The sequence below is a fragment of the Lissotriton helveticus genome, chromosome 2_1, assembly GCF_964261635.1.
Source record: "Lissotriton helveticus chromosome 2_1, aLisHel1.1, whole genome shotgun sequence".
NCBI lineage: Eukaryota > Metazoa > Chordata > Amphibia > Caudata > Salamandridae > Lissotriton > Lissotriton helveticus.
In genome coordinates this window covers 1,026,382,588-1,026,408,965 of record NC_136059.1, presented here as the reverse complement: position 1 = coordinate 1,026,408,965, position 26,378 = coordinate 1,026,382,588, and the positions used below count along the sequence as shown (strand labels likewise).

General features: G+C 49.9%; 1 protein-coding gene across 2 annotated transcripts in view; it reads right to left on the bottom strand.

Annotated features, from left to right (window-relative positions):
• AGTPBP1 (ATP/GTP binding carboxypeptidase 1) overlaps nt 1-26,378 on the bottom strand; it is a 1,069,504-nt gene that overhangs the window by 173,132 nt on the left and 869,994 nt on the right. For both annotated transcript variants that reach the window (XM_078675801.1, XM_078675802.1), the window contains exon 23: nt 7,706-7,837. In XM_078675801.1, the coding sequence (XP_078531927.1) occupies nt 7,706-7,837 (132 nt within the window). The remainder of the gene's footprint in view (nt 1-7,705; nt 7,838-26,378) is intronic.

The following is a 26,378-nucleotide window of genomic DNA, read 5'->3' as shown; positions in this document are numbered from 1 at the left end:
TGCCAAAGAAAGGGCAAACAGGAGAACATCAGATAAATGGGCCCTCAAAGGGTCTAAAGACCTCTCCCTGCACCAATTAGCAAATTTCGACCACCTATAAGAATAGATGGACTTAGTGGAGTCACGCCTGGCTGACAAGATGACATCCACCACATCGTGCGGGAGAGAAAAAGAAATCAGGTTGCCCCGTTCAATCTCCAGGTATGAAGGTGTAAGGTCTGGAGGTGGGGGTGTAGAACCTGTCCCTCCATCTGAGAGAGGAGATCTACCCTGTGAGGGAGATGGAGCGGCGGGTGAGAGGAGAGGTGGAGAAGGTCTGAGTACCACACCCTTCTTGGCCAATCCGGGGCAATCAATATGACTCGGGCCCGGTCTTGGCGAATCTTCCTCAGAACCCGAGGAATCAAAGGTATGGGAGGAAACGCGTAAAGGAATTGATCTCCCCAACTCAACTGAAACGCGTCCCCCAAGGCTCCTTGCAACGGATACTGGAGACTCCAGAATGACAGGCAGTGAGCATTCTCGCGAGTGGCAAATAGGTCCACCCGAGGAGCCCCCCACATCTGAAAGATGTCGCGAAGTACCTCTGGATGGAGCCTCCACTCGTGATCGGCCGAGAACTGCCGACTGAGACTGTCCGCACGAACGTTCTGAACCCCGGCCAGATGATTTGCCATCAGGCAAATCTGATGGTCCTGAACCCAGGACCAGAGACGCAGAGCCTCTCTGCAGAGACACTGCGACCCTACTCCTCCCTGTTTGTTGATGTACCACATCGCGGTCATGTTGTCCGTCAGGACCTGAACCGACTGACCGCGAAGGGAAGGGAGGAAGGCCTTGAGCGCCAAACGTATCGCCCGCAATTCTAAAAGGTTGATGTGAAGCAACCTTTCCTCTGGAGACCAAAGACCCTTGACCTCCAGGTCCCCCAGATGAGCACCCCACCTGAGAGTGGACGCATCCGATATCACAGTGGCAACCGATGGAGGAAACTGGAAAGGCTTCCCTTGAGACAGATTGCCTTCCACACTCCACCAAGACAGATCCGCTGCAGTTTCTCTGGAGATCCTCACTGACTCCCTGAGATCTCCGTTGTGCTGATACCACTGCCTGCGGAGGCACCACTGGAGTGCCCTCATGTGCCAGCGTGCATGGTTGACCAACAGAATGCAAGAAGCCATCAGACCGAGCAGGCGAAGAACCTTCAGGACTGGAACGACCGCTCCATTGCAGAACAAAGGAATCATCTCCTGTATGTCGCGAATCCTTTGAGGAGGAGGGAATGCACGACACACAGTAGTGTCCAGTACCGCACCTATGAACAGGTTGTGCCGAGAGGGCACCAGGTGAGACTTGGGTACATTTTTTAAAAAACCCAACCTGTGTAACAACTGAGTTGTCTCTTGCAGATGATGGAGCACCTTCTCCTACGACTCCGCTTTGATCAGCCAGTCGTCTAGATACGGAAACACATGTATCCCCGTTCTCCTGAGATGAGCTGCCACCACTGCCATCACCTTGGTGAAGACTCGAGGCGCAGTAGTAAGACCAAACGGAAGGACCACAAACTGGTAGTGTTGTGACCCAACCGTAAAACGGAGATACTTTCTGTGCGACTTCAAGATGGGAATATGAAAATACGCATCCTGCAAGTCGATCGACACCATCCAGTCTTCTTCCAGCAGCGCTTGAAGAACCTGTGCAAGAGTGAGCATCTTGAACTTTTCCTCTTTCAGGTAAAGGTTCAAAATCCTGAGGTCCAGGATTGGCCGAAGCCTGCCATCCTTCTTGGGGATCAGGAAATACCGGGAGTAGCACCCCTGACCCCTTTCCTGCTCTGGAACCACCTCTATCGCACCTTTTCGGAACAAAGCCAGGACTTCTTCCTGCAAGAGAAGCAGGTGGTCCTCCGAACAATAACCCTGGCAAGGAGGGTAATTGGGAGGGAATTCCTGGAAAGGAAGTGCATACCCATTCTCTACAAGATTGAGAACCCAAAGATCCGATGTTATTAATTCCCAATCTTGTAGAAAATGTGTAAGCCGACCCCCCACTGGACCCACATGATCCGGAATGGCGGATCTAGGGCTGCTTTGCTGCATTGGCAGGGGGTTGGGAAGGGGAGGAGGAAGAGGAGGAGGAAGCTTGACGACCTCTAGCGCGGGATTTTTGCCTGCCCCTGTACGACTTGTACAGCGTATTCTGCTGCTGTTGTGGCTGCTGCTGAGAAGGTCTGTAAGAACGAAAGGAAGATCTACCAAACCCTCTGAAGCGTCTTCCAGTAGTACCCCTGGATTGGAGACCCAAAGATTTCGCAGTGGCTCTACTGTCCTTAAAACATTCCAAGGCAGCATCAGCCTTCTTGCCAAACAATCTCGAGCCATCAAAAGGCAAGTCCATCAAAACAGACTGGACGTCCGCAGAGAACTCTGAAGTTTTAAGCCAGGCAGCCCTCCTAGTGGCCACGGATGAGCCCATGACCCTTGCCACCGAATCAGCAGTGTCCAGACCACTCTGGATTACTTGCCTCGCAGCTGCCTGAGTGTCCGATATTACCTCCTGAAAATCTTTCCTCTGTTCCTCAGGGATTTTCGGAACCAATTGCTTGACAGAATCCATCAAGGCATGAATATACCTCCCCATCAGACAAGTTGCGTTAGTTGATTTAAGCGCCGTACTGGCTGAAGAGAAGACTTTCTTAGCAGTTTGATCTTGCTTCCTGGATTCCTTATCCCCAGGAACCTGCGGAAAAGCCCCAGCAGACCTCTTCGAGCAGGCAGCCTGAACAACTAAACTCTCAGGTAGGGGGTGTGTTGACAAGAATTCAGGGTCACCCGGAGGAACTCTGTACCTCCTCGCTACTGTCCTAGAAACTGCAGGGGCAGAGAAAGGTTTCTTCCATACTTCATAGATGGGCTCAGATAAGGCATCATTGAAGGGTAACATAGGTTCAATAACAGAAGAGGGTGAATGAAGAACCTCAGTTAAAATATTTGGTTTATAATCAGCAGTGGGCAGAGTAATGTTCAATAAACTCGCTGCTTTTTTAATAACGGTGTGATAAGGAACCACATCTTTCGAAGAAACATTTGAAACTGAAGCCAAATCCCACTCAGGGGACAGTTCAAGTCCACTGGCTTCACCCAATTCCTCAAAAGGATCTTCAGAATCCTGCAACTCTCCTTCCTCAGTATCTGTATACTGGTATCTTTCTTCCTCTAGAAGTCTCTGAGCTTCTCTTCGCGATCTCTCCTTCATGATAGAAGTCGAAGGATTCGCAATCGACTCTGACGGAGTCGGGACCGGCGTCGATCCCGAAGTCGGATGAGTTCGTTTCACTCGAGGTCGAGCAGAATCCTGTCTCGGAGTCGTAGGTATCGGCGTCGATGGTATCGGCGTCGATGGAGTCGGCATCGTGCGCTTTGGCGTCGACGACACCGGAGGTGCCGGAAAATGCCAATGCGGTGGTATAGCCGGCATAAAAGGCATGAAGGGCGCAGGGGCATAAGCCTGGGGAACACCCAAGTTAAAAGCCATAGGACCCGTGGGACCAACAGGTGCACCAGACGGGAACATTGCCCTGGAATAGACACCAAACATGGCGTTCAGGAACTGAGAAGGATCCGGACCTGGAGTTGGAAAATCAGGATATGGACCTCTGGGTTGTTCCTGAGGAGGCGGAGTCGATACGACGTCGACCTCTTCATCGAGTCCAGGAACCGGGGTCGACGAACCCGCAGGTACCGTAACTTCGACTTCACCAGCCCCCTGCTCCTCACCTTCATCCTCCTGAACAGAAGGATTGGATGGAACCGGAGAATGGACCTGCTTCTGAGATTCGGGTGAATTTGGATGTGAAGCCTCACCAACAGAGTTATGATCTTCTGACTCTGAAACTTCCACTTCCTTACTCAGAAGCTTGACTTGGGACTTCGGTCTTGAACTAGAGTCCTTTTCAGAGTGATGACGTGACTCATGGCTCCTCTTCTTGTGCTTCTTCCTCGAAGACTACGAAGCGTGAGCCGAAGACGACTCCGAGCGTGACCTCGAACGAGACCTCGATCTCGACCTCGACCGTCGAGATCGAGACTTCGAAGACTTTTTAACCTTCTTATTTTTAAGTTTTGCCACGAGGAGTTTCGTCTCTCTCTCTCTTAAAGCCTTCGGAGTCATCTTCTTGCAGCAAGGACAATCCTCAACGTCATGGTCGGAACTTAAGCACCAGACACAGCATTCATGAGGATCGGTGATAGACATAGTCTTGCCACATTCACCGCAAGCCTTAAATCCAGTTTTCTTCGACGACATTTCGAAGAATATAAAGATAGACAAAGTAATAGGAGAATAGTAACAAAGTTACTGTAAAGCTACAGTACGATCCCAGAAAACCGTTAGCGTCGACGACGCGGAAAAAAGGGAACTGATGTCATCACGCCGGCGTGGGCCTGTTATAGGCGTCGGTGACGTCAGCGGAGTCGTGTGCGGTGCCGTGCCTCTATGACATCTAGGTCCACGTCGGCGCGAAGCTGCAAAAAGAATTTCCGAATGTTGCTGACGCAAGGGGATATTCACAAGGTGAGGAATCCACACGGCAGATGTATCTATCAGAATAGAGGGCTATAATATCAATCAAAATATATAAACTACTCGGGCATATGGTTTTGGAACTCCTTAGAAAACTCTAGAGACCACATCAGAAGACACTCTATACCAAAATTAAGAATTATTTGATACTTGGACCCCTAAATGGTGAGCTGGAGTCGACTGTACTAAAACTATGACAGTACCTCAAATTCACTTCATAACAAGTACGTTCCCCGTACAACTATCTACTATTTTCTATAAAATGATGGACAAGCTTGTCTTAGACATCATACAAAAAAAATAAAAAGGCAAGAATCTTGCTTACCAAACTTAGAATGAATAAATCAGGTGAGGAGTTACTTTCCCAAACTTCTTCAACTACCAAATAGCATTTCTTGTTAGACAGGCCACACAGTGGATACAAAATCATAATGTATTACTACACTCAGGAGTTCAAATAGAGGCTCACCTTTTGAAACCTATCACACTGGGAGAAAGAACAAGGAGTTAATCTCAAATCCATCATGGCCAACGTCTTAGGCCCCACACATGAGACTAACAGTGCTCCAGTGTTTCTGGAAAAGGAGGCAGGGGAGTGGCCACGCTGAAGCCAAAAGGAGAACAAAGAGCATGTCACATCGTCGCAGGAATCGTATAGAGGATGGGACGTCTCGAGACCCAGCGCCATCGAGGACCCAGAGGAAGGAGAAGCAGAGGACAGAGTCGGTGGAGGAATCACAGCGGCATGGGAAGGCGGGGAGACAGGCGGTTTCCCCGGAAGTCAAGTTGCAGGACCAGGCTGGCGGAGGCAAGCAGGCGGCACCCCGAGAACGGAGAAAAGGGAAGACCCGGACGAGCCAACCCTTCTATATACAACCACCTGGCCCAGCGGCCAGTCGAGTGCCACAGACGCCCCAGCCCTGAATACTATCGTGGCCAGAGGCAAGTGCCAGCTAGGCAATCCTTTTGGAGGGGTTGGTGGGGCGCCACAAGAGTCTAAGGACTGGAGGGGGGGGGGGGGGAAGCATGCAGTAATGCCACAGTGAGTCTTCCCTCACTCTCCATATTCACATACACATCCTGACTGGTGAAGGTGGCACTGTGGTCGGACGACCAGCTTTATATATATCCTTCTAATAGGTAATTTTTGGTTTGTTTTTCCCCTTTCTCTGCCGGAGTGACGTGACGCCTTGGGGACGCCTAGGAAGAGGGCCCAACACCAGCTTCAGAAGTTCCCCAGACAGGTCCCTGAGCTTTCAGCCAGATTGGGACTTGAGCAAAAGCAGGTTGTTCCTTTGACCCTAATCAAAACATCTTGTTATCACCATAACACTTTCCTGTGTCTCATCTCCTTATTCCACTACGCAAATCTATTGCCACTTTAACAGTGAAGCATATGAAAGCCCTACACTCTCAGAATACTATAAAATACTCTGTCCCGGCACAAAGTACTTTGATAAATGCCTCACCAACAAAATATGAGGATCTACATTAGCATACGAGGATCTACATTAGCTACACTATTTCGTGACTCACATATCAACATAGATGGCAGAGTGATTTATATGAAAGAATGGATCAAAAAAGGAATCATCCCCATAATAGATCTTGTTTGTCCAGATAGTCCCCTGCATTTACTTATACTACAGCAAAAATACAATCTGCCTAACCTTGATTTTGTTGGGTTCCTTACGCTCAAAGCTGCTCTGAGTAAGCGAAAGAAAGCAAATTCAACTCATCTACTCTCCTTACTTGGCAAACTATTCCTGCAGGGACACATACCCGCAAACATTTACAGACTACTAGATAAGTAACATGAAAAATAATGCTTATACACAAAAGAAATGGTACAACACATGTTCCAAGCCAAATTATTGCACCTAAGGGTAGTGGCTCAATGCAAATTCTGGATAATCCATTGAAGCTTCTGGACACCTATTAACCTATTTAATACAGGACTAATAAAATCTGATGAATGTTGAAATTGCCTAGTAAGTATGGAAGATACAGAACACATTTCACCTAATTGTATTAATATATAGCCCTAGACCAATGGACTCTCAACCTTATCTCGGACATTAGAGTCCCAGACCTTCTCCTCCTAGGCTTACTACTAAACATGGGGACTACAACTATTCTGTAACAAGGGAAAAACTCTAAAAGCTTTCATATTACAACTGGTGGGACTGGGTCTGCTTTATAAGAAGTGCTGATAAAAGATAATACCTTCAGACTTAACTCTCCCAATGTCTTTGTCTCAAACACAGTTTATTTATGCAAAATCCAAGCCCCCATTACTTTGCCAATTAAGGATGGCTACCTAGATGTGTGAAACAGACACTCTTGCTTACATGATCAACCCCCATCTTGCCCTTGCTGTGTATCACACACACCTTTATACCCTAAATCGGACCAGGCAAGACAAAGGTTTTCTAATCTATTTGAGTTTGGCTGTCGTCATACATTTATTTTTGTTTCTTTAGGCTCTACTTCGTTTTGCCTATTTTTTGTATTTTTCTAAAAACTATACATAGTAATGCTCAATTGTCTTGCTAACCGAAAATTTGTTAAACCACACCAGTATATGACTGAAATATTGCGGATGTACCCACTAGAGGACTGTACAAGTCTTTTAATGTCACTCAGAGCTACCTCATTACCTATGTATGTGCTCACTACTCTGTGCACTTCTTACAAAAAAACAATAAAAACTTGTGGAATTTCCAAAAAAGGTTACGTGTGATTAATTTGTAGCAGCTTTATTGCTATCGTTATGTTTCTGTGACTTGCCAGTTAAGTATGACATTTGCTCTTGTCTTGTATTACATTCTAACTTGCTGAAAAGTTCAAGCTGTCAACATATTTCAGAATCATAAGTTACAGACATAAAAAAACAGAAACACTATGATTGACTGCATTGCAAAGGAAAGCTGAAAAAGGAGTTTAGAATGGACATAATAAATGTTATGAATGGCATGCATATTCCCAGAAAATGGAAAGACAAGTGTTACTTATATTGGTTACATTCAAATCGATATTCAAGAGTAAATAAGAAGTGCATACATATCTACTCTCCCGTTTTTTTTCTGATAGCATTTTGGCTTTTCTTTTACCGACTTACTCTGTATCCCAAGTCTTCTACTAGTTCACTGGAAGAAGCACTAACACTGGTATGCCACACAGTCTCCTTGATGCTACATCCATACATGAACACGTTCTTTTTGCGAGAATGACCATGATAATCACAGTAGACCTATAAAATAAAAAAAGTATAAGCAAGCAGCAACCTATTCCACTGACATGCTAAAGTTTACATAACAGAGTCAAATATTTTTAAATGCAATTTAACTTTTTATAAATACACCTTTAAATTCATACACATTATCTGGCACCAGTATTACGTTTTAGGTATGTCTACAGGTAGCTTTAGCTGTCAGCCAGATCTTTTGCCATGACTTTTCTTAATAAACAGAAATGAAGGCCCTTTGGGTCTGCCTCCTTCAGCCAACAGTTGTTTTGGATGATCCACTTAAGTAACTACATTGAGAAACTGTGAATCACATTTTTGTTCAGCCCAGAGGAGTATTTCTCTCTCATCATCATGCAGTTGCAATACAATTGGGTATTAGTTGTATTGGTCTACCTTTAGAGGCACCTTTCATTGCACAGATTGAGTTACATTCTTCACTGAAGCAGGAGCAGGCTTTAGAAACTATTTGCTTCAATAGGTGAATCGTCTTTGAAAAGGCAGCTTCTCTCAATCAAGCAAACACATTTCAAAGGATAACATTATTTAAAGTTGGATGTAAAGTATGTAAACACATTCTAATATTTGTCAGGTGTTATATAAAACATGCAGCCATTGGTATTGTCATGCTAATTAATATGCTGTCCTAATAACTTTTTGTTAGTTAGAATTTTGCCACAAAATGGCTTATTAACATATAAAAACATTTCATAGTGTTGTCATGCTTCAGATGAAGAAGACTTTTAATGAACTGGTTTTTCTCCAAAGGGCTGTTTGCAGAACAGCATGTTGTTCCAATCATCAAAAGTAGACATGTCCTGCTTACATGTAGACATTCTTCTCATGATGTTGTCTATGGGAGATGTGTTCTATTGTACAAATGGAATGCTCAGCAGGTCAACCGAAACAAGTGTTTGTAGATCATCCATATGATCACTATACGGAACTGGAAATTATCCATTGAGAAAGGAGTCACATACTTGTAACTACTGTTGTTTATGGTTGCTATACTTAGATTCACAGGCTTGAATCATTCCTAAATGCTGCACTGGAGTCCCAAGTTGATGATTCAATATCAGCACCAAGAAACTGCATTAGAAAACAGTACAAAAGAATCCCACTTTTGTAGCACATTCACCTAATTAGAGAAGACTCAAACTACAACCATTGAGGTGTGAAGGCACAAAGCTCCACTGCCCAAAGATGCAACAATATTTCATATTCCTATAGCATATGTGTGAGAGAATAATGATAAGAAGTGGAAGATGGTTGCATGTCAATCAATGAAAGATATCAACACTGGAAAACTGTAGTTCGAGTTAACAAATTATATTTTCTCAAGCACTGGATCTTTCATATGTTTACATGATTAAATCAGATAAGTATTAACTAGTTCATAATTAGATCTGCGGGTTGGCACATCAGTGGATAGCATCCTTCCTGACAGGTCGGTCATAAAGGGTCCAACTGGTTGACTGGGTGTCTAGTATCGGGTCACTAACATGTTTTGCCTAGCAGTACCCCTGGTGTTGTCCATGAACACCTGCAATACACTCCCCCGGGCAGAGGGAAGGAATGCTTTCAGTGCAAGCCTGATCGTCCGAAGCTCCAAAAGATTGATATGGAGCCGGGACTCCGCCGGAGACCAAAGGCCTCTGATATCCGCCTCTCCCAAGTGGCATCCCCATCCCAGGAGGGACACATCCGTCATCACTGTGTGCTCCGGTTGGGGAAGGAAGAGGGATCTGCCATTGACCCAATCGCGATTCGCGAGGCACCACTGCAAGTGCCGTGCAGTGCCCTCCGAGATCTGGACGTGATCGGACAAGTTGCCCTGATGCTGTGTCCACTGGGACTTCAGGTCCCACTGCAGAGCCTGCATATGCCATCTGGCATGTTGTACCAGCAGGATACAGGAGGCCATCAGGCCCAGGAGCCGGAAAGTCATCCTGACTGAAACCCGGGATAGAGGCTGAAAGATCGGAATCATAGCCTGAATATCCCGGACTCGCTGCTCGGGAGGATAGACCTGAAACTGGTTTGGATCCAGAACCGCTCCGATGAAGGGGAGCTTCTGAGAGGGACTCAGGTGCGACTTCGGCACATTGATGGAAAACCCCAGCAAGTGCAGGAGGTCCGCAGTAGTCTGAAGGTGGGTGACGACTCCCACCCACCGACCCCACCAACCCAGACGACGCAGCCTGCAACCTCAGACAGTGGATCGACAACTGCGCCAACACCCTCGCCCGCTCAAGAAACCCTCCAACAGCCACGCCAGCAGGAGCGCTACCTGGTTCACTGACGAGCTCCGGACCTCCAAACGCGCATGCCGGAAACTAGAGAAGATATGGCTCCATGAACGCACACCGGACAAACAAGCAGCCCACAAGGATGCCACCCGCAGACATCACCACCTCATCAGATTAGCCAAGAGATCCTCCTTCAAAGACCGCTTGGATAACAACGCACACAACCGCAAAGAGCTCTTCAGCATCGTAAAGGAACTCTCCAACCCCAGCGCCAACGACATCCCGCCCTCACAAGAACTGTGCGACTCACTAGCCATCTTCTTCCACCACAAGATCGTTGACATCCACGACAGTTTCAACACCACGACCGCCCCGACTACGCCAGACTCCACCTCCCCTGTGAACACCACCAGCGCCAACCGCCTGACCTCCTGGTCCAACGTCAACGACGAGACACGCAAGGTCATAAACTCCATCCACTCAGGATCTCCGTCAGACCCGTGCCCACACAACGTATTCAACAAAGCATACGCAGCCATCGCACCCCAACTACGGAAGGTCATCAAAATCCCCTTCGAAACAGCCACATTCCTGGAAACCTGGAAGCACGTCGAAATCAACGCCCTCCTCAAGAAGCCCAAAGCGGACCCCAAGGACCTCAAGAACTTGCGGCCCATCTCCCTGCTCCCGTTCCCAGCAAAGGTCATCGAGAAAATCGTCAACATGCAATTGGCCCGCCACCTGGAAGACAACAAAATCTTGGACCCGTCCCAGTCCGGATTCAGACACAACCACAGCACCGAGACAGCCCTCATCGCCGCCACAGACGACATCGGGCGCCAACTCGACAACGGCAAAACATCAGCCCTCATCCTCCTGGACCTGTCAGCCGCATTCAACACGGTCTGCCATCGCACTCTAAAGACATGACTCCTAGAAGCCGGAATCCAAGAGAAGGCCCTTGACTGGACCACGCCCTGTCTCTCAGGCAGACCCAGAGAGTTCATCTCCCACCCTTCCGATCCGAAGCCACCGACATCATCTGCGGCGTCCCCCAGGGCTCATCCCTCAGCCCGATGTTGTTCAACGTCTACCTGGCCCCCCTCGCACAAAGTGGCCCGCCATCACAACCTCAACATCATCTCCTACGCAGACGACACCCAGCTCATCCTCTCCCTCACCAAGGACCCACACTCCGCCAAAACCAACCTACACGAGGGAATGAAGGTCGATGCCGACTGGATGTGGAGCAGCCGTCTGAAGCTGAACTCAGACAAGACGGAGGTCCTCATCCTCGGACCCACCCCCTCAGCCTGGGACAACTCCTGGTGGCCGACCACACTGGGAAGGAGTAGTTTCTTACCTGTAACTCGAGTTCTGTAGTAGGGGTATCTCTGTTATAGTCATAATCTAGTGAATAGTCCCGCCCATGTGCATGGACCCCGGAACAATCAAAAATAATCTCTTAAGCTGTCTTCATTGCAGTCCTGCATAGACACTTAAGAGAGAATTAAGACAAATAATGCAGCCTAACATATACAAGGCTACAAAGGCCACCCCTTTATCTAAACAGTGAAAAGGATAGCCCACCATGTTCGGTTTAACACTATTTTACCAAGTTTTCCTCACAGGGAAAACTCCCCTTCACCAAAATCCTTGAAATGATAAGAGGAAGGGTTGGACAGACAAGCCCCCATAGGCTGCCATTATGTGTCTGGAAAAGGGATACCGTGCCTTTAAGGAACTCTCCAGAGACCCTCGGTATCCCAGGATGCACAGCCAAAGTCCTTTTACTTTCAGTTCTTTTTGAAGGTGTATAAAGCAAGGCCTGTAGCATACAGTACAGTACCATTTCCTCCAACGGGGAGGAGGGCGGGCGCTTATGACTATAACAGAGATACCCGTACTACAGAACTGGAGTTACAGGTAAGAAACTACTCCTTCTGTAGTAGGGGGATCTCTGTGTATAGTCATAATCTAGTGAATAGAATGGCAAGCCCATCCCAACAACCAAACCGGCGGTGGAGGAAAAAGATAACACCACTATTGTGCAAACAGATTTCTCAACGAAGCCTGCCCAACCTGAGCATCCGCTCTGGCAACAGAGTCCAGACAGTAATGCTTAGCAAAGGTATGGACCGACTTCCAAGTGGCAGCCCTGCAGATCTCTACAATGGGAACATTACGAAGCAAAGCTGTTGTAGCTGGTTTGCCTCTGGTAGAATGAGCCTTAGGCTTACCCCCTAAGGTCTTGTTAGCCTTCTGGTAACATAACTGAATACAGGACACAATCCACCTAGAGATGGACTGTTTTAAGGTGGCAAGACCAGTCTTGACCGACCCATAATTGACAAACAATTGGTCTGACCTACGAATGTCCTTGGTCTTATCCAAGTAGAATTTCAACACCCTTCGAACATCCAGGGAATGGAGAGACCTTTCCGCTGGAGTGGAAGGATTCTGGAAAAATGTAGGTAAAGTTATGGTCTGATTGACATGAAAATCATAAATCACCTTAGGAAGGAACTTAGGGTGAGTACGCATCACAACCTTAGCAGCATGAAATACAGTATAAGGTTCTTGGCAACACAACGCCTGAATTTCACTCACCCTGCGGGCCGATGTAATGACCACAAGGAAGGCCGCCTTTCATGACAAGTGCTGCAGAGAAGCTTTATGGATGGGTTCAAAAGACTCCTTCATCAACCTGGACAGCACCACATTCAGCTCCCATGATGGCGAAGGACGCCAAACAGGAAACACTTTCTTCAATCCTTCCAAAAAATCTTTAATCACAGCTCCCACTGATCCTCCAGACATTCCTGCAACGGCCTCATGTGTAGGCGTGCGTGTGGCATCAGGAAAATGCAGGAGGCCATCGACCCCAGTAGAGAAGACACCCAGTGGCGTCACTAGGGGGGTGCGGCCCGCACCGGGTGACACCAACACGTGGGGTGACACCAATCTGCACTGCAGCCTCGCCTCTGCTCTCACCTTTACTGTCGCTCCCTGTGCAAGCTTGTTCCTCATGCTGTTCATACTCGCCAGCGTCTCGCAGGAGATCTGCAATGCTTGACTGCAATTTTCTTTGCTCACAAGGCAACTCTATAGCAGCCTAGCTCATCTGAGGGTGCATGGTTTCCTATTTTTCAGTATCTTGCAGTCTTCAGTTTTCCAGTGAACCAGTTCCAAATTTCAGCTTGCTCTTCCCTACAGTACCACCTGTTGCTCGCACTCTTGTTTATACAAATCCAGGGAAGACAGATGGAGTGAGAGGGAGACAGAGGGAGCTAGAGGGAGTAATACAGAGAGAGAGGGAGACAGAGGGAGTAAGACAGCGAGAGAGGGGGACAGAGGGAGCTAGAGGGAGTAAGACAGAGAGAGAGGGAGCTAGACAGAGAGAGGGGCTAGAGGGAGTAAGACAGAGAGAGAGGGAGCTAGAGGGAGCAAGACATAGAGAGAGGGAGCAAGAGGAAGTAAGACATAGAGAGAGGGAGCTAGAGGGAGTAAGACAGAGAGAGGGAGCTAGAGAGAGCAAGACAGAGAGAGAGGGAGCTAGAGGGAGTAAGACAGAGAGAGGGAGACAGAGGTAGCTAGAGGAAGTAAGACAGAGAGAGAGGGAGCTACAGGGAGTAAGATAGAGAGAGAGGGAGCTAGAGGGAGCAAGACAGAGAGAGAGGGAGCTAGAGGGAATAAGAGAGAGGGAGCTAGAGGGAGCAAGACAGAGAGAGGGAGCTAGAGGGAGTAAGACAGAGAGAGGGAGCTAGAGGGAGTAAGATAGAGAGGGAGCTAGAGGGAGCAATTCAGAGAGAGGGAGCTAGAGGGAATAAGAGAGAGGGAGCTAGAGGGAATAAGAGAGAGGGAGCTAGAGGGAGCAAGACAGAGAGAGAGGGAGCAAGAGGGAGTCTGACAGAGAGAGGGAGCTAGAGAGAGCAAGACAGAGAGAGAGAGAGCTAGACAGAGAGAGGGAGCTAGAGGGAGTAAGACAGAGAGAGAGGGAGACAGAGGGAGCTAGAGGGAGCAAGACAGAGAGAGAGGGAGCTAGACAGAGAGGGGGAGCTAGAGGGAGTAAGATAGAAAGGGAGCTAGAGGGAGGAAGACAGAGAGAGAGGGAGCTAGAGGGAGGAAGACAGAGAGAGGAGCTAGAGGGAGTATGACAGAGAGAGAGGGAGCTAGAGGGAGTAAGACAGAGAGAGAGGGGGAGCTAGAGGGAGTAAGACAGAGAGAGAGGGAGACAGAGGGACCTAGAGGGAGCAAGAGAGGGAGCTAGAGGGAGCTAGACAGACAGAGGGAGCTAGAGGGAGTAAGAGAGAGGGAGCTAGAGGGAGTAAGACAGAGAGAGAGGGAGCTAGAGGGAGTAAGAGAGAGAGAGAGGGAGCTAGAGGGAGTAAGACAGAGAGGGAGACAGAGGGAGCTAGAGGGAGTAAGACAGGGAGAGAGGGAGCTAGACAGAGAGAGGGAGCTAGAGGGATTAAGATAGAGAGAGAGGGAGCTAGAGGGAGCAAGACAGAGGAAGAGGAGCAAGAGAGAGAGAGAGAGGGAGCTAGAGGGAGCTAGACAGAGAGAGGGAGCCAGAGGGAGTAAGACAGAGAGAGAGGGAACTAGAGTGAGTAAGACAGAGAGAGGGGGAGCTAGAGGGAGTAAGACAGAGAGAGGGAGACAGAGGGAGCTAAAGGGAGCCAGACAGAAAGAGAGGGAGCTAGACAGAGAGAGGGAGCTAGAGGGAGTAAGACAGGGAGCTAGAGGGAGTAAGACAGAGAGAGAGGGAGCTAGAGGGAGTAAGACAGAGAGAGAGGGAGCTAGAGGGCGCTAGACAAAGAGATGGAGCTAGAGGGAGTAAGAGAGAGAGAGGGAGGTAGAGGGAGCAAGACAGAGTGAGAGGAAGCTAGAGGGAGTAAGACAGAGAGAGAGCTAGAGGGAGCAAGGCAGAGAGGGGGCAGGGGGAGTAAGAGAGAGAGAGGGAGTTAGAGGGAGTAAGAGAGAGGGGGCTAGAGGGAGTAAGACAGAGAGAGAGGAAGCTAGAGGGAGTAAAACGGAGAGGGAGCTAGAGGGAGCAAGACAGAGAGAGAGGGAGCTAGAGGGAGTAAAACAGAGAGGGAGCTAGAGGGAGCAAGACAGAGAGAGAGGGAGCTAGAGGGAGTAAGAGAGAGCGGGAGCTAGAGGGAGTAAGACAGAGAGAGGGAGCTAGAGGGAGTAAGACAGAGAGAGAGGGAGCTAGAGGGAGTAAGACAGAGAGAGAGGGAACTAGAAGGAGTAAGAGAGGGAGCTAGAGGGAGCAAGACAGAGAGAGGGAGCTAGAGGGAGTAAGACAGAGGGAGAGGGAGCTAGAGGGAGTAAGACACAGAGAGAGGGAGCTAGAGGGAATAAGACAGAGAGAGAGGGAACCAGAGGGAGCTAGATGGAGCTAGACAGAGAGAGGGAGCTAGAGGGAGTAAGACAGAGGGAGAGGGAGCTAGAGGGAGTAAGTCAGAGAGAGAGGGAGCTAGAGGGAGTAAGACAGAGAGAGAGGGAACTAGAAGGAGTAAGAGAGGGAGCTAGAGGGAGTAAGACAGAGAGAGGGAGCTAGAGGGAGTAAGACAGAGAGAGAGGGAGCTAGAGGGAGTAAGACAGAGAGAGGGAGACAGAGGGAGCTAGAGGGAGCAAGACAGAGAGAGAGGGAGCTAGACATAGAGAGGGAGCTAGAGGGAGTAAGATAGAGAGAGAGTGAGCTAGAGGGCGCTAGACAGAGAGAGGGAGCTAGAGGGAGTAAAAGAGAGAGGGGGAGCTAGAGGGAGCAAGACAGAGTGAGAGGGAGCTAGAGGGAGTAAGACAGAGAGAGAGAGAGCTAGAGGGAGCAAGACAGAGAGAGAGGGGGCTAGAGGGAGTAAGAGAGAGAGGGGGAGCTAGAGGGAGTAAGAGAGAGGGGGCTAGAGGGAGTAAGACAGAGAGAGAGGAAGCTAGAGGGAGTAAGACAGAGAGAGGGAGCTAGAGGCAGCAAGACCGAGAGAGTGGGAGCTAGAGGGAGTAAAACCGAGAGAGGGAGCTAGAGGGAGCAAGACAGAGAGAGAGGGAGCTAGAGGGAGTAATAGAGAGGGAGGGAGCTAGAGGGAGTAAGAGAGAGAGCGGGAGCTAGAGGGAGTAAGAGAGAGCGGGAGCTAGAGGGAGTAAGACAGAGAGAGGGAGCTAGAGGGAGTAAGACAGGGAGCTAGAGGGAGTAAGACAGAGAGAGAGGGAGCTAGAGGGAGTAAGACAGAGAGATAGGGAGCTAGAAGGAGTAGAGAGGGAGCTAGAGGGAGCAAGACAGAGAGAGTAAGACAGAGGGAGAGGGAGCTAGAGGGAGTAAGACAGAGACAGAGGGAGCTAGAGGGAGTAAGACAGAGACAGAAGGAGCTACAGGAAGTAAGACAGAGAGCGAGGGAACCAGAGGAAGCTAGAGGGACTAAGACAGAGAGAGGGAGCTAGAGGGAGCTAGACAGAGAGAGGGAGCTAGAGGGAGTAAGACAGTACCTAGCGCCGTACATTTCCGACAGAGGTGGTCCTTGCGGTAAGTCGTGAGGGGGTGACACCATGAGTTACCCGCACCGGGTGACACCAACCCCAGTGACGCCACTGAAGACACCGTCCTCGCTGTTGTAGATGGAACAGCTATGAGAGCCTGAGCCTTCCGAAGGATCGATAAGCGTCTCTCCTCCAAAAGAGACACGCTTGCTGAAAGAGTATCGATGGAGGCTCCCAAGTACTGTAGGCACTGGACAGGAGTCGGAACAGACTTGGACATTGTTTATGTGCAACCCCAGTTGGTTCAACAGAACGGCCGTCCTGTTGAAGTGCAGTTGTGCTTCCTGGAAGGTGGAGCCTTTGATCAACCAGTCGTCCAGGTACGGGTAGACAAACACCTTGTTCTTTTTTGAGGTGCGCTGCCACCACTGCCATGCATTTTGAAAACGTCCTGGGTGCAGACTTCAGTCCAAACGGTAGTACGGTGTACTGATAGTGATTGGTGCCTACTAGAAGTCGCAGGAACTTCCGGTGTTTCCGTGCAATGGGCACATGGAAGTACGCATCTTGCAGATCTACTGCGCAAAGCCAGTCTCCCCTGTGCAGCTGAAGATAAATCTGGTGCAAAAACAGCATGCAAAACTTTTCCCTGCGAATCCATTTGTTTGCTTGTCGCAAATCCAGAATGGGCCTGAACTCGTTCTTGTCCTTCTTGCGCACGAGGAAGAACCGAGAGTAAAGACCCTTTCCCCTTTGAGACAAAGGGACCTCTTCTATCGCCCTTTTTCTTAACAGGGTATCCGCCTCCACCTGAAGCTTGCGCAGTTGGAACTGCGAGCAAACCGGTGGAATCGCTGGAGGCGGGCTGATGAAACGAAGACTGAATACATTGCAAACAATATTCAGCACCCACTTGTCCTGAGTAATTTTTCTCCACTCTGCCAAGTAATGTTGTATGCTTCCGCCCACCGGAGCGGGTAACGGACGAGGAGAAAGTAAGCCCTCAGGGCCTAGACCCGGCCGGGCCTTTGGGCGTCGAGGAGGACTGTTGACCGCCTCTGCCCCTCTGGCGCTTCTGGAATGGCCATTGCTGGTACTGCTGCTGCTGTTGGTGCTGCTGGCCAGCTTGACGACCTTGCCCTCTTCCCTGGGCACCGAAATGTCTCTGGAAGGGACGGAAGGTCTTCTTCTCCTCTTTTGGCTTCTCTAACCCGACAGCCGTCAGGGTTTTTACTTCCGCCTTCATGCGGGCCATCTCCTCATCCGCATGTTTACCAAAGAGCATCGCCCCAGAGAACGGCAAGTTGGCGACTCGCTGCCACGCCTCTGGTTTCAGCGATGTCAAACGCAACCAGGCATGGCGTCTCAGATTAATCCCATGGCACTATCCATGAGCCGCCAAGAGAGAAGAATCTGGAGCCGAGCTGATAACCTGATTGTATACCATCATGCCCTCATTGATGATTTCTTGGAAGTCTTCCCTCCTGTCCCTTGGAAGGTGCTCCAGAAACTGCTGCAGGGACTCCCACACAGAGACCGGTCATACCGACCCAAGAGAACCGTGGCACTAGCGGCTTTCATGGACGTAGCAGCCGTAACACAGACTTTTCTTCCCGCTGAGTCCATCTGACGGCTCTCCTTATCCGGAGGCACCGTAGAAGATGGGGCAGTAGCGTGCTGCTTTCTGGCCGCAGTGACGATCACCAAATCCGGCACTGGGTCCGATCGAAGGAACGCCGGATCGGAGTCTGGGGCCCTGTACTTTTTCTGCAGCCGGGAAGGAGCGGATTTCGTTGACGCCGGAGTCAAGAAGAGCTCCATCGCCGGTTCCTCCAGCCCTGGCACCAAGGGCAACAAGGGTCGAGACAACTGCCGCTTGTGTAGGGTCTCGAAAATTACCGATGTAGAAGGTGTGGGAACCGTTACCGTAATCAATAACACCTCTTGAAAAGACACAATGTCATCGACCGGTGACACCCTCGTATGGGGGGAATCCGATAAGGTGGGCGAGTAATCCCTGGCGCTGGAAGAATCAGTATGCCGGGACCTTGACCTGTCCCTCCGGTTCCGGTGCCGGGACCGTGTCGAAGACCGACGGTCACTCCTTGACCGGTGTCTCCGTCTGGACCGTGACCTCGATCTCCTGGGCCTCGGGCGATCCAGTGGCCGTACAGGAAGCGGAAGCTGCGGAGGCAGAACCGGAACCATAGGTTGTGGAGGCCTCGTGGGTGGTGACGGGAGGCGCGGCAGAGATAGAGACCGCGGAGTAGGCCGCGGTGGAGGAGGAGGAGGTTGATGAGGGGGAATTGGAGGAAGAGGAGGACGATGAGGAGTCTCCTTGGGCAATGGAGGAGGCGTAGGTGTCCTGGGCCTAGAAGGCGAGTAGGTCTGCGAATATTCAGAGTCCGAAGACCTAACCACTCTCCTCTTTTTTTTCTGCGCAGGCCTTGACGATGAAGCCCTCGAGGCCAACCTCTTTGCAGCCGAGCGCCGGCGCCGCCGCAACCGTGGGCTCTTGTATGCAGAGGACAGGCTGACCACTGAGGCAGAGGTCCTGGCCCTCGATCGCCCCGTAGACGGCGATCTTTCCCTCCGTGACGACGACATCTTCTTCGACGTCGACCATTTCGACGTCGACACATCCCTCGACGTCGTCTCTCGTTTCCTCAACGTCAACTCTAGTCTCCTCGACTCTCGTCTCTTCGACGTTGACTCTCGTCTTCTCGAAGGCGAACGGCGGTGTCGCCTTGATGGCGAGCGCCGGTGCCTCTCGGACCCCTCTCGACGTCGACGGTGTCTCGACGACGATGCAGTCCTCGACTTCGACCTCGTCTGAGGTCTCGACGTCAGTCCCCTCGACGTCGAACGGCGACGCCGCTTCGCCCCAGAGTCCTGGGACTACGGGGAGCATATGGTGGTCATCCCTCTCGATGTCGAGGCTATCGACGTCGACGGAGATCTGTGCCTTTTCCTGGCCTTATCTTGACTGGGGAGCCCCCCAGAGGCCGAAGTACGGGCAGAGGACGAAGTCCCTCCGTGCCCAGACCCACCATGGTCCTGATGTCTCCTTACCTCCAGGCCTTGGAGACGGATTTTCTCTCTGTCCCTCAGGGTCCTCTTGGAGAAGGATCTGCAAATCTCCCAGTCTTCAGGGACATGAGAGGATGGTACACAGAGGATACACACTCTGTGAGCATCCGATTTAGCCTTCTTCCTGGAACACTCAGGGCACTTGGCAAACAAGGCAGGCATATTCGACAGGAGAGTGGCCAAAACTGGCCAAAAACCCCAGCAAAAGGAAGAAGAAGCAGTCAGACGTCGAGTGAAACACTCCAAACACTTGAAAAGTGCAGAAAAATGTAAAAATACCCAAAAAGGGAGAGCTCAATGCTCCAGGGTCCTGCTAGCAGGAGCCGGAAAAAAGAACTGAAAGTAAAAGGACTTTGGCTGTGCATCCTGGGATACCGAGGGTCTCTGGAGAGTTCCTTAAAGGCACGGTATCCCTTTTCAAGACAGATAATGGCAGCATATGGCGGCTTGTCTGTCAGTTCCCTTCCTCTCTATCATTTCAAGGATTTTGGTGAAGGGGAGTTTTCCCTGTGAGGAAAACTTGGTAAAATAGTGTTAAACCGGACATGGTGGGCTATCCTTTTCACTGTTTAGATGAAGTGGTGGCCTTTGTAGCCTTGTATATGTTAGGCTGCATTATTTGTCTTAATTCTCTCTTAAGTGTCTATGCAGGACTGCAATGAAGACAGTTTAAGAGATTATTTTTGATTGCTCCGGGGTCCACGCACATGGGCGGGACTATTCACTAGATTATGACTATACACAGAGATCCCCTACTACAGAACAGCACCAACACCCACCGACCATGCACGCAACCTAGGATTCATCCTCGACTCATCCCTCTCCATGTCTAAGCAGGTCAACACCGTCTCTTCCTCCTGCTACAACACCCTCCGCATGCTCCGCAAGATCTACAAGTGGATCCCGACCGAAACAAGAACGGTGACACAGGCCCTCGTCAGCAGCAGACTGGACTACGGCAACGCACTCTACGCAGGAATCCCAGCCAAACACCTACGACGACTACAACGCATCCAAAACGCCTCCGCCCGACTGATCGTCAATGCCCCCCGCCGTAGCCACATCACCCCCACCTGAGAGACCTACACTGGCTCCCCGTCGACAAGAGGATCACTTTAAAGCTCCTCACCCACGCACACAAAGCACTCCACAACACCGGACCAGCCTACCTGAACCGCACTCCGCTTCCACACCCCCACCCGCCAGCTCCGCTCCGCCAGCCTCGTCCTCGCCGCTATCCCCCGCATCCAACGTACGACCTCCGGCGGCAGATCCTTCTCCTACCTCGCCGCCAAGACCTGGAACACCCTCCCTACCCACATACGGCAGACCCAAGACCTACTCGCCTTCAGAAGACTCCTCAAGACCTGGCTCTTCGGACAGTAGCAGCACCCCCCTCCCCTCAGTGCCTTGAGACCCTCACAGGTAAGTAGTGCGCTTTACAAGTACTCTGATTGATTGACTGATTGATTGACTGCCTGGGGCGAGCCCGCCTTCAACAACCAGTCGTCGAGGTAGGGGAAGACTGACACCCCTGACCTGCGCAGATGAGCTGTGACCACCGCCATTGCTTTTGTGAACACTCGAGGGGCACTGGTAAGGCCGAAGGGAAGCACAGCAAACTAAAAATGCTCCTGGCCTACCGTGAACCGCAGGTAACGCCGGTGGGCCGGCAATGTGAAAATATGCGTCCTGCAAGTCCAACGCTACCATCAAGTATCTTGAACTTCTCCTTCCAGAGGAAGCGATTGACGTCCCTGAGGTCCAAGATGGGGCGCAAGGTGATGGCGAATCCTGCCACCGTGTGTGGGATGCGACCCGAAGCTCAGACTAGGAAGGCTTTGAAGTAGACATTGCGGGGGCGGAGGTGGACTGAAGCTCAAGCCGGCCCCCAGAGCCACAGCGGCGGCTGACGCGCCCACGGGCCCGCTGAGTCAAGTTCTGCGCAGGCTTCTGGCTGACCGAACGGCCAGGGGTGCCATGGCCACGAAAGGAATGAAACGTGAACGGTCGCGTTCTGGAAAGGCCCAAGGACTTGGCCGTAGCTCCAGAGTCCTTAAAACGCTCCAGTACCGTGGCAGCCTTATCACCAAACAGGCGAGTGCCGTCAAAAGGCATGTCCATGAGTGAGCTCTGAACGCCCAGGGAGAACCCAGTGGATCGCAGCCAGACGTGGTACCGAAGAGCCACGGTCGTTGAAATTGCCCTACAAAGGGAGTCCGCGGTGTCCAAGCTACAAAGAATGGCGAATCTACCCGCATCCTTACCCTCAGCCACAGCCTGAGACAGCACAGTCTGGACCTCCTCCGGGCACCGAGGCAACATCTGAGCCACAGAATCCCACACCGCGTGGGAATAGCGGCCCAGAAGGCATGCGGTGTTCACTGACCGCAGTCCTAAGCTGGCCGAAGAGAAAAAACGGTTGCCAAACTGCTCCAATCTCTTAGAGTCCTTATCAAGCAGAGCCGTGGGAGGCACTCTGGGACGTAGAAGCCTGAATGACCAGACTTTCGGGTGTAGGATGAGTGGTCAGAAAGGCAGGGTCACACGGCGCTGGGCGATGACGCCTGGCGATGTTCTTATCCAAAGGGACCCCCGTGGCGGCCCGTGACCAAGTGCCCACCAAGACTTCGGTGAGGGCATAATTAAAGGGCAGCAGCGGCTCCGAAGTGGACGCCGGCTGGAGCCCTTCAGTGAGGAGGTTTGTCTTCAGGGTCCCCATGGGGAGATCGAGGTTAAGGACCTCAGCAGCCCGACGGAGCACCACCGTATACGAGGCACCTTCCTCCATAGTGGGCGAGGGAGAGGCATGCCCCGGATCAGAGGAGACATCAAGGTCCCCAGCCTCCTCCAAGTCATCCACCCAATCCCGCTCAGAATCACACTGATGAGCAAGCGGGTACTCAAAGCTTTCCCAGTCCTCCTCCGCCAGCCCCGAAGGCAGAGGCCTCGGCGGCGGGGCAGGAAACGGTGAAGGAATAAACAGCGCCGGGAACGGGCGGGGAAAAATCCCTCCGGGAACTGGGGCAGAGGCGGAACCAGCGGTATCCACTGCGGCGCTGCCGCCGGAAGCATGGGATCACTTGGCGCCGAGGCCGGAGCGCAGGATCCTGCGGCGCCAGGGCTGGATCCGCCGAAGAAGTCGACGGACCAGCAGGATCCGGACAAGCGACCGCGGGGCCCGAAGGCGCACCGGCAGGAGCCTAAGGCCTAAAAAGGCAGTCCATGGCAGCAAGGAATTCTTGCATTTGTGCATGAGTCGCTGACGGACCCGGGACTCCCAGGCTCCAAAGGAGCCACAGGGGCGGAGCCCATTTCCCCCTCGTCCGCATCCGGGGACCGACAGGGGGACGTTGGAGAGCGAAAACGCTTCTTTGACTTTTTTGTGCCGTTTCTTACCCGAATCCGAAGGTGAAGAGGAGTGGTGGTGACGACTCCACGAGTGGTGACGGGAACGACCCCTGGATTTGGAATGGCACGGGGACGAGTGCCAAACTTCCAACAAATTTCGGGGCCATAGCCCTACAGTCCAGACAGGGTCGGGAGTCATCGTCGCGCTCCAAGCAGTAGAGACAGACGTCATGAGGGTCCGCCTCCGACCTATTGCGACGGCAGGTCCCGCAAGACTTAAAACCAAGCATCCCTATTCGCACCAGAGAAAACCAACACGAGACAAAAGTCTCAAAAAGATAGTCAAAAAATGACTAGGGTACGTGCTCTAACTGGATCTGCGCTTACTGGCGCAGAAAAAGAAAGAACTGACGACAGTGCACATGGGTGGCGCCTAAGTAGTCTCCGTGATGTCATCTCGGCACATACGACGCCAGCGACGGAGCCGTAGGACGACACCTACTGACGCGCAGGGGAACTGCTAAAGCAAAATATTCCGGATCCAGTCTGACGCCTCGAGATATTCTAAGGTAAGGAATCTACCACTAACGTGTCTCTTTCAGATAGAAAGCTTAAATCGTAATCTATTTCACTGAGATGCACAAAACATTTCATTGAGACACAGAAACAGATATCTTTTAAAAAGACAAATATCTCCTGGTTCTCCTCTGAACTGAAAAATCTCAAAAGTAGAGAATAAAGAGTAGAAAGACTCTGTAAGGGGGCTACGATCCAAAACATGAAGTAGCCCTCGCTAAAGCTGCAACTAACTACAAGAATAAAATAAAAGTTGACGAAGCAAACCTCTTGCTTGTATCTAGCGAGACCAGCTGCCAAACTAGCTAATGCATTTTTCATATTGTCTCAGAAATACAGGAACCGAGAGGTAAGACATGCAGTCTTACTTTGTCCAATAAAATCTGTGAAGGCACTGCCAGTATTCAAGATTTCATCTCCAATGAAAGCATCTCCAAACCAGATTTAATACGCAAATGTTCCCAGATGCCTACAGATTAACCCCAGCATGTCTTACTTCACCATGTTATACAAGAACAACTCATAGAAGTGATTAAAAACACTCGCCTCAAGCTTTCCCAAGGATATTGTTCCAGCGAGAATAAAGCAGCAACTTCAGAATAATGCAGATCCTCCTCTAAATCTCAGTCCATTTGCTCACGGGATTTTCCTCCACCTCTGGAGGGCCTTTGTTGACAAAGCTTACTCATAACCCCTTTGACTTAAACTCTGCCCCATCTCCTTGCTTCTCTGTCTAGGCAAAGTGGTCAAAATACTCACCTAAGCACAACTGAAGCAGTTCATCAAGTTCAACTCTGATGAGCAACAAGGTTTCTGCCCAGGGCATCGCACCAAACTGGCAGTGCAATCAGTGCTGGATGTTATGAGGGAGCTTGTAGAACACAGGTGAAATCAGAATGCTGATCCTGTTAGATCTGTTTGCAGCTTTCAATATCATTCATCGTAATATTCTATTCTCCACCTTAGAAGAGGACAGCTTTAGAGGCACAGTTCAACTGTGGACTATATCCTTCCTCTTCGGCAGAAATCAAAGAGGAGGACCATCTCCTTTGTCATCTTCAATAAAATCACCAACTTGTCGGGTCACCCAGGTGTTCACTTTGTCTCCCTTCCTCTTCAACGTTTATGTTTGATACCCCTAGCCATACTTACTCCTCAACAGGTTGTTGGGAGATTTACTTATACACAGATGGTACACATCTGGATTTTGGCCTCCCTCACCTTTATAGGCAATCTCAACTTGGCAAAGTCATCAGACTCTTGCCAGTGCACTATTTACAATTCATTACTGGATGTCTGATATCAGCAATGATGGATATTCAATTTGCCCTAAAAAGTACAATTTATTGGAAATCAGCTTGGTGGCTGGAAGGTTTGGGGCCTCCTCGTGTGCCTGATAAAGTAGTCCATGATCTTGGTGTTTGCCTAGACAGTGCCCTTTCATCTCAAGTCACCAAAGTGGCTCAGAGCTGCAATTTACAAATCAAAACCTATAAAAGAGTTCATCATTTATTCTGGCTAACCTACATACCATGGTAATAATTGTCCTAGACCATTCAAGGTTGAATTATGCCAACACAATCATCTTGGCAGTGCCAATAAAGCTACCCTGTTAAATTTGGCTTATCCAGAATTTGGACACTTTTAATTAATGGCACTAGTAGAAAAGACCACATTACTTCAGTGTTAAGATTTCTTTGATTGCTCCCTATTTGACTGAAGGATGATTTTGAGGCCATGAAAACTGTACATGGGGCATTTTACACGGAATCTCCAGTGTTCCTGGGGAAACAATAACTTGGTAGCCCAGATCTCTGTACTGGGGTGAATGTATGACATTGTTCTGCATTCTGTCTATCATTTGTTGTTTTTTGCAACTAACTTGGTAGCTGCCACCAGACAGTGAGATAATCTGCCTTTGGCCCTCCTGGCTTAACCAGATCAGTTCCATGTCAGGTGATTCTTAAAAATATGCTTTTTAATTTTTAAATCTCTTTATTTGCATACTTCATTGCACTATTACCTTTGTAATGTTGATTCTAGGCACCTTAAGTATAAATTCTGGATTGATGCACAAGTGTACACAGTTTTGCGAAAGTTCAAGGAGGTTTGTTGAGGAAGGTAAATTTCAATGACTTATCTAAACTCTAACTGATCCATTGAGTGATGGATTGTAGAACCAGAACCCCCTCTTCTGACAGCTTTGCCTGCCTTGGTATTCAAGATGGGAACCAGAAACTGGATGGATTTTTTGAGAAGCACGTGGGACTTGGCCATCTAGAACGAGAGGTCAAATTTACTAAACAGGTATTGTACATTACTATGTGTTGTGTCTTTGTGAAAGAACTTCCCCTTCCACAGCCAATCGGCCACATTCTGGAAGCCTCTATATCCTTGATGACACAGAATACCCGCCAGTGGTGCCATGCACTTAGTAAATATCTTTAGTGCCAATTTGAAGACAAAGGGCAGAGTCATGAATTGATAGCGGAACCCTATACCACAACTTTTAAAGACTTTCAATACTTGATGCGGATAGCTATTTAGAAATATGAATCCTGTCGATCCAGACAAGTCAAAAACTCCCCTTCTTGTACTAAATGCAAAACTTTCTCCAGGATCATCGTAGGTATCTGTTAAGCTGCTGAAAATTCTGAATAGTACGCATTCCCCTAATTATTTCTTGACAAAGAAAAACCTACAGTAAAATCAATTTCTTCTCTGGAATTTGAGTATGGGCTCCATGGCCCCTCGATGCTGATATGTGGTTTTACACAATGGAACTTACGTCAGTCTCTGGAAAG